General features: G+C 53.8%; 3 protein-coding genes across 3 annotated transcripts; 2 read left to right on the top strand and 1 right to left on the bottom strand.

Annotated features, from left to right (window-relative positions):
• Positions 1-1,596, top strand: J4E90_007939 (uncharacterized protein; the record flags this gene model as incomplete). Its single annotated transcript, XM_051437469.1, has 1 exon — positions 1-1,596. One exon carries the CDS (start codon positions 1-3, stop codon positions 1,594-1,596), a length of 1,596 nt encoding a protein of 531 aa, XP_051288280.1.
• Positions 1,597-2,124: 528 nt separating this feature from the next.
• Positions 2,125-2,781, bottom strand: J4E90_007938 (uncharacterized protein; the record flags this gene model as incomplete). Its single annotated transcript, XM_051437468.1, has 3 exons — positions 2,125-2,377; positions 2,530-2,675; positions 2,731-2,781. The coding sequence occupies 3 exons, from the start codon at positions 2,779-2,781 to the stop codon at positions 2,125-2,127; spliced, it is 450 nt and encodes a 149-aa protein (XP_051288279.1).
• Positions 2,782-6,073: 3,292 nt separating this feature from the next.
• On the top strand, positions 6,074-6,406 carry J4E90_007937 (uncharacterized protein; the record flags this gene model as incomplete). The annotated part of the gene is made up of 2 exons (XM_051437467.1): positions 6,074-6,080; positions 6,138-6,406. 2 exons carry the CDS (start codon positions 6,074-6,076, stop codon positions 6,404-6,406), a joined length of 276 nt encoding a protein of 91 aa, XP_051288278.1.
• Between the last annotated feature and the right edge of the window lie 2,186 nt (positions 6,407-8,592).

The raw sequence follows: 8,592 nt of genomic DNA, 5'->3' as shown, positions 1-8,592 counted from the left end.
ATGAGCGATACAGCACCCGACCCACCCCCACCAGAGCAAGCAGAGCAAGGCTCACCACGTGGCGCCATGGATCCTCCAGCAACACCAGGTCCAGATGCGGGCCTTCACGCTAAGGTGCCAACTGCACCAACACCCGTACCCGCGCCTTCACCCGCACCGTCCACACCAGGCCGACGTAACCGGCCGCTCCTCCCCAACACCCCACGTTCCTCCAGCAGCCCGTTCCCCACACGCGCGCCCCGCACTCCAGGAGCATCATCGGCAATCCAGCCCTGCACTGTCGACGAGACGCTGTTTAGCCGGGTGACTGTCCACACAGCCAAGTGCACTGAGTGCGATCAGCGGAATATGGATACTATGCGCCGCTGCCCTGGCTGTACGTTCCAGGTCTGCCAGCCGTGCTATGAGAAGCGGGTGAAGAATAACAAAGGTCTGCTTCATGGTAATATGGCGACGCCAGGTGCGGCTGGGGTTGGTGTCGGTACTACTCCTGCGGGTAGGACGGTGAGACGTAGGCCGGTGGCGAGCAGCACACCCGTACGTGAGAGCGAAGAGAAGAAGGATGATGAAGTTAAGGAAGAGGAGAAAGAGATTGAGTCCGCGCCGAAGGAGGCTGGTGCGTCTGTCCAGAAATCGTCGGCGAAGAAGCGCTCGATTAGGAAGAAGCCGGTTGTTCTTGACAGTGAGGTCGACGAGTTATCTTCCGAAGACGACTTCGAGCCAGACGATCACTCACCCACACCCAGCAAGAAGCGCAAAACTGAACTCACCTTCGCCGAGAGCGCCCTTGCTACCGCTACCCGGACACCACCTGCCACACGCGCGACTCGACGATCAACCACCGCTCCAACCTATCAAGACCCACCATCCCCGCACTCGGACCCGGTCGACGGCAGTGTACGCAGTGGTGGTCGGTCGAACGGCTACCTAGGCGGCGAGTACAAGGGCGACGAGGCCCTCTACGACGCTGCCATCGGACCATACGAAGAGCCGCTGTTGAGTCGCCAGAACCCCGTCCTGTCGAACCCTGCCTCGAGGATCCCCGAGATCATCAAGCGAGGTGGTGTACCGAGGCCACAGGGCGAGACGTACAAGTACATCCAGAAGCATCTCCGTGAGAAGATGGGATTAGATCAGACAGGCGAGACAACTGGAGAAGAGACTGTAGCCTCCTTGGCTGAACAGAGTGTAAGTAACGGGTATCGAGCTGTGATCGACGACGACAAAGCTGACACAACGAAGAACGAGGCTGACCAGGCTGCTAATGAATGTACCGTTGGCGCATTCGTCGAGCAGATGGCAACCAAGTACCTCAACGCCGACACCATGGACGGGGACGATAACAAAGCCCTCTTCAACGCCATGGAGAGCGCCGCGTTGGTCTGGGGCAAGAAGACGTTTAAGAAGCTGGACCCGGAGAAGCAGCGCATGGTGCAGCCAGGCTTGAAGTTGCGCCTTGACTTCATCGACGAGAAGTTTCGGGAGGAGTTGGCCAGGTTGATGGATGAGCGCGCTGGTAGTATGCTTGCGGAGCTGGGTGTGAGTGACGAGAAGCCTGCGGCTGGTCCTCCTGACTTGTTGTTCAAGGCTGTCTAGGGTAGGTTATGGTGTTGATGGCATTGCATTGGCCCGAGCGATGATTACCTTGGCCTCCTTCTTGCATTGATAGATCTTCAGCGATAGACAGAGTTGTCGGGACTTTCATCAGTCCATTCACATGGGTAGCGAGTCGGCATTGGTTGGCTTCGTTTGGACAGCTTGGCATTCGCCTAGGATAGCGAAGTACTATCGTAGGAGCATGTATCTAGAAACCAATTGCATCAAATGAGTAATGAAGAAGAACGTGCCTCGCATAACGGCATTGCCAAGCCAACTGTTGACACGCATGAACGAAAGGAGACGAGAAGACGTTCGATGCAGACATGATTATGCTACTTGAAGACGTACGTAGACGACCTCGTTTCGAGGCGTAGGAACAACAGAAGGAAAAGATTATGGGTATCCGTAATGGCGCTGATGCAATGCAGAACAAGACAAACAATGAAAAAGTACGTATAGCCTCAGCCGGAGAATCCGTACAGGGTCGCAGGATATCGCCGTCCTCGAGGCCCATAGTGTAGGTGTCTACCGCTGACCGAACTGAATCGTCAGCTTCCCCTTGGCTGGCTTAATCTGTTCCAGCTCATCCTCGCCCTGGTTGCCCATGGCATTCTCGAGCCATGTTGTTTCGTCATCATCGTCGTTACCGGCGGAGGATGGGCGCTGGCTTCGTATCGACTTGAAGCGCTCGTTGAAGAGATGTGCGTATTCGTCGTTCTTGGAGGGCTGTTCGGTGACTTCGGGGAGAGCGCTCGGTTGAGAGACGGGGATTAGTTGCCTGTATGTGATCAGCGTTATGTCCTACTGCAGATTTGTAGAACGTTCAGAGGACTCTGTGGTCCGTAACTCGGAAGGTGCGGGCTCCTTTGTGGGAAGGTGCGAGCGACTTCGTGGGAAGGAACGCTCGGAGATGAGGAAGGTGGTACTCACTCATTGGTTTCAGCGCAGATTCGCTCCAGATTCTCTCGCTGACGTCGAAGCTCCTCTGGGTCTGGCTGGGGCGCGTTGTGGGTGCTGCTGGCGGTTCCATAGTTGGGCTGGTATTGGTCTCCGAGTAGGTGCGAGGCGTCCGAGTTCTGTGGAAGTACGTCAGTACTGGTATAACACCATACGTCATCTGTGAGGACGTACATCAGACTCAGAAGTCCTTCGCCCTCCCAGGCACGACGAGCAGATACCCATCGAATGCGCGCGACGGTGGCTGGCGGAAGCGGTGGAGCTGTGTACGCGCTAGTGTGAACTGCGATCTACGGTCTAAATAAAAGCGACGGGAAGGTGACGAGCAACTACACGGAGCATGCTGTATAGCCCGTAGACGAGAAGCTGGCGCAGTTGTCGAAGTTCACGAGCGATGCTTCCTTGAGTTGTGATGATCGGCGCCGGCAATCTCCGGGGTCTTGGCGGGCAAGGAGCCGCATCGTCACTTGGGCATCTACGCATCCTTCCTTCCTTCACAAGCTTTGCGCTATTCAGCCTCATTCGTTGTGATCCTGTTACATTTTATGTACAAACAGACTATTTCTTATTTTATTTTCCTCATATAGCAAGCCTCTCTCCCATACAAAACAGACTTGGTCTCGAATCAAGATGTCATCTCGACCCCTATATACAGCAGATTATCAACCTCGCAACGACATCCTTGCTATACAAACTCATAACATGAGCGCATCTCATTTCTGACACCAACAGTATACCTGACAGGCCCTCTTCGTACCTCTTTATCGCCTAAAGCCGACGAACAACCTTCCGCGCTTTGTTCCTTGAGCACATCGCGCTGCTCATTGTGCACTGAAGATTGGTGTGGACCAATGTCACCCGTTGTTCCTCCCAAACTGTCTGAAAGACTTGTTACGCCGCCCCACCTCATACAAGAAAAAGATTGAACCGGCCTGCGGACTACATTAAGACAAAGACCTGCAAAGTGTCTGACACAACGTTAACGTAGGCTCCAGGGTGTTCAGCTTTTTCCTAGAATGACGCGGCCCTAAGGATTTGGTGGTTGACGAGGCCTTGTTGACGAACGAGGCTGACGCTCGCGGTTGCGCATACTCCTCGGCCCCGTTGGTGGCTGAAACCCGCTGTCCCACGTACTATCCGCAGCCCGTGGTTGTTGCCGCTGCTTTTGCCGTGTCGTCTTGTGGTTAGCCCGCGTAGTCGCTGGTGGTGGTGGTGGTGGTGGTGGTGGCGGCGGCGTCCTTGTCGTGCTAACGTCTCCGGCACCGGCGCGCGTGATAGGAGCTGGATTACGCCCATCCGGCGCTGTCTGAACCCGAGGCGGACGGGTGTTTGCGTCCGTGTCGTCGTTGGGTGGCTTCGGCTTGTGTTGAGCCTCGAGAGCCGCGATCTTCTTTTCGAAACCTACGAGCAAAGATTGCTCCGCAGTCCGTAACAGGCTGAGCGCATTGATATCGAAGCCAATAGTTGTTGGAACCGAAGCGATTCTTCCGGCAGCCGATCCAGGAGATGCCGTGAGAAACTCGTGCAGTTTCATCAAACGGTAGAATTGCTCGGCCGCGAGCCAGCCCCAGATATAAAAGTTTGGTGGAACCTTAGCCCTTGACATCTCGCCAGCGAAGACATGAGTTGTTGGCTTGAGGAATCTGGTTAGTCCCCTTCGCGTCATTTGGAGCTGGGCGTGCGGACTGTTGTTTCCTCCAGGTCCATTTGGGTCGTCCTTCGTGGCCATTCCCATGTACTTTGCGCGTTCCGACTCCGATATCCAAGGCACTCCTAAGCCGCGATCACCGACGCTGCGACAATACCAGCCGGTGACGTAAGTAGGTTCAACTCGGCAAACCACAAAAGGGACGTCTTCTTTGGTGTATATCAGTCCTTGCGAAGACAGCGTGAACTTCTCTCCAACTTCCGCATCAGGGTCGGACGAAAAATCGCAATGTCGAACGGATATCACAGTCCCGGCTTTAAGTAACTTCGTCAGATCTTCCTGACACGTATCCTGGGGCTGTCCATACGCCGGTCCCCATTGAAAGCGTGTCTTCTTGCTGTGGTCTATCACAGTGTAGCCTATGCCGGGAGCTGAAGACAGGCGTAGCAGATCTGGAGTGCGGTCGGATGGATCTGGAGTCCGCTTGGTGGAATCTGGATTGCGCTTGGGGGGAGCTGGAGTACGCTCAGGGGAGGGCGATTGTTTCTGGTGGGCATCGCGACCTCGAGCATGCTCGTTCCTGGAAGGTCGATCGCCTTCTCTGGCTGGGTGTTCCCGCCGCGGCCGAGAAGGTTTACCTTTCCGCGCTCGTTTTGCAACCCTGGATGGGCTCCTAGGATGGCCTTGATCTCGGTCACGAGAGCGCGTGCGTGAGCGTGATCGTTTTTGTCGACGAGGAGGCTCATCTGGTTCGTGTTTGGAGGGCTCATTGCCTTGTCTGTCGCGGCCGCGGTGATCTTGTTCCTCCGCGCGACTGTCATCGTGCTCCTCTGCCGGCCTACGATCATTGCGCAAATCGTATGGTGACCCTTTGGCAACCTCCTGTGGAACCTGTGCACGTTCAAGGCCCGGAGGCTGCTTTGGGGTTTGGCTTCCGCGAGGCATGGAGGTCAATCCCTTTCAATTGTCGAGGCGAGGATGAAAGGTCCAGGCGAGTTGAGGTGCCCATGGAGTGGTAGCGACTGTAATCCCAGAGGGGGCTCTGTTGAAATAGGGGCAGGCATCGTGGTTGTCTTGGCTTCAGTGAATGTCAAAAGTCGTTGCATCTGCTAGTCGCAAGCTGAGGTACGTGCCCAGTGGTGTTGTGTAAGCTCGATCCAGTCTAGTCTCGCAATCTCTCTGACAGAGCTGGGCCGTCGAGAGCTAGCGAGTGTGAAAGGCCGTTGTCTACATGAAAGAAGAATGATGTCTTTGTTGTAGTTGCACTACGTTTACCGAATCCGGATATACGTGGATCTGTAAGCCTCCTTTGTTTGAGCCTATATCATCACGACTCGCTTTGCCATCATGCTATCTAGAAACCTGCCAAGATGGAGCCTAATCACCTTTTTTATCATGACTGGGACCCTGAATATCACGTCAATCAATTGAAAGGCATATATCGTCGCTGGACGTCGAAAGACAGAGAGAGAATAGAATGCACTGATAGGTCAGCACATTTCCTACGAGTTCAGGACGGGCGAGAGTCGCCTGATGCGTTGGTTCTGTCCAAACCACTGGCGGAAAAGATACGCAAAGCTTTATGCATCGCTCACCAATACTGGAGAACCCCCGAAAGCGTGGCTGATGAAGACAAGGGCCGTTTCGAGGCTGGAGCCAGAACCGAGGCTTGGGAGGAAGAGTTGGAACACCTGATAGAAGTTATGAAAAAGAAGGTTAGAAAAACTGGACAAGCAACTGATCAGGAAAGAAATAAGCTGCAAGACCTTCTAGAAGAGCGAAAGAAGTGTCATAGGACGAAGAAATACTACCAGTATTACCGTCGACTCGCAGAAGACTCGGTAAAGTTAGGCAAAGAGAGATGGATAAATGCCTGGTTTGCGGTGCAACAAGAACTCGATCGCCTGTGGGTGCGTGATGGTCAGATCGATAGATATGAGCCTGATCGAGCATCTAGCCGGGATGATTCAGTACCCAGGCATCGAGAGCCGCGCGCTCGGTCAAGATCCCGGGACAGAAGACATCGGAGATCACACCGCGAACAGAGGCGGGAGGCTAGATCGCGAAGTACTAATCATGCCCAACGTCCTCGCACTGAGTCTCGGTCCAGGTCTCATTCTCGATCGCGAAGACAAGACAACAGGTCCAGGCATCGTAGAAGAGAGCCTCATACCCATGACCATGGAAGGCAGGAAGGATTGAGTGGGCGAAGTCGTGGACAATCTCGTTATCGATCTCAGTCCCGCTCATGGTCGCAAAGACATGCCCGTAGACAACACCATGGACAACACCATGACCGAGCTCAATCCGAGAATTCACATGATGGTCTTGCGAGTCCACGTTCGCCGGCTTCATCTCATTCCCATGTTCAGAGTGATCCGGAACTGTGGCGTGTGGCGGGATCCAATTGCGATACATGCGACATCACCCCAGCTCGTCTAGAGATCACAGCGAAACCGTCACTTGACTGGAATAGACCAGATGACTATCGAGACAAAGATAGCCAAATCTCTGTGCGCGACGTTGTGCCAGCAGCAATCATGGCAGATGACGTCGAGCATCCGTTTAGCGATATAAGCATCGACGACAGCGTCGAAGCATGGACAGGCCAAGCTACAAACCCCTCCGTACCAATGTCGCAACAGGCTCAGGATTTCAGAGATGGCCTGAGGCAATTAGCGCTAGAGTACAACAAGAGAGAGACGCCATCTCCGAAGCCGACCGAACCGTGTGAAGGCTTGCCTCATCGCCCCAGTGGCAATAAGCGAAAGCGGGAGAATCACGACGTGAGCGAAAGGAAAGCTCGAAAAGTAGGCGAGTCTTCGACGAATGAGAGTGAATCCTCGGCATGTGAAGTGCAGAGCCTTGGGTGGGCTCAGGAAGAGCCATGTGTGCAGGCAGTCGCGGGAAGGACTCCAGAGTCCATGAGAATGTCGATTCGCGACTTTTTCAAGCCGTATCAAGGTCGTGGGGAGAGTTGTGTTGAATTTAGTTAAGTTATTGGATGCGAACAGTAGTCTGAACCCCAGACGAGTCTTATCTGTTTTTTATGTGTGTTGGAGGCGCGGCGCAGCAGGAGCGATCACGGGTAGGAGGTGCGATCGTGAGCTTATTCCAGACGTTCAGTATGACTCGAAACCTTTTCGCGCGAATCGGTTGCCGCGATTGCTTTCTAAATTGGGTGCATGTTGCTGGAGTTATGGCGCGTAGGAGTTGGGATGATTAGGATGTTTGGGTGGCTCGAAACGCGCGCCGGCTCAACTTGCGGCCCGGCACCGTACATAATTTCTTGGCGTCCACGGGTCCCTTCTCAAGGGTCTGATCTCCACCCCACCATAGAGTACCTAGGTAGCTAGACATCTTTCACACCTCAATGCAAGCGTGTGAGCGAAAACATGAATGCCGCTAGGACAAGCGTTCGAGTTCACACAATATCAGCTCAGAAATGGCTGGTAGACAAATCGCCCTGGGCAGCACTCGCGCCTAGACGTTCACTTTCATCTACGCTTGCGCGTCCTTCTCAGCCTGGTCCATCAATGGACTGGTCCACACATGGTTGCGATATTGATGCCGAGCCTTTGCATCGTTACAAAAAGGGTGGCTATCACCCCATCCACCTTGGCGATCGTTTGAGCAATGGCAGATACAAAGTCCTGCATAAATTAGGCTGGGGTGGATACTCGACTGTCTGGGCCGCGCGCGATATCAGGTCCCGATTTCTACGAAACATCGACGACTTGAGCTGAGATGCTACTAGGAACCAAACCTATGTCGCTTTAAAGATATCGGTATCCGAGACAATCCATCAAAATCGAGAGACTGCAGTCTTGCGTACAATAACGGCAGCGCAATCGAATCAGCCTGGCTACCAGCGTCTCATGACAATAACAGATTGTTTCCAGATTAGTGGTCCAAATGGGACCCATGCATGTCTTGTGTTGGAGTTCTTAGGACCAAGTGTGGCCGATTACCTCGACGCGCATTTCATGGAAAGGCTTCCTGGAAAGCTTGCGAAAACCATTGCGAAACAAGCTTTGCTTGGTTTGTGCTGCCTTCACGAGCGAGGAATTGCGCATGCAGGTACAGTATGATGCCGGTGTTCAAATTAACTCTACTCATCGTCCTTAGATCTGCATACGCGCAACCTAGCGTTCACGATCCCTTCGCTCCAAGCCTTGCGAGAAGAAGATTTCCTCCAAAAGCTGGGACGGCCCGAAACAGGCACTGTGCAAAGAAGGCATGGTCGGCCAATAGGACCTAATATGCCCCGATATCTCGTCAGACCTACCTCCTACCCTATAGACATCAAGTCATCCTTCAGCTCGATCAAGATCATTGATTTTGGTCAATCTTTCTTACACAACGAGTGTCCCGGCGCCCTACGTACT

This window comes from Alternaria incomplexa (genome assembly GCF_024043165.1).
Source record: "Alternaria incomplexa strain BMP 0042 chromosome Unknown scaffold_12, whole genome shotgun sequence".
Classification (NCBI taxonomy): Eukaryota; Fungi; Ascomycota; class Dothideomycetes; order Pleosporales; family Pleosporaceae; genus Alternaria; species Alternaria incomplexa.
Note: the sequence above shows the minus strand (reverse complement) of the source record. Positions and strands in the feature narration are given on the sequence as shown.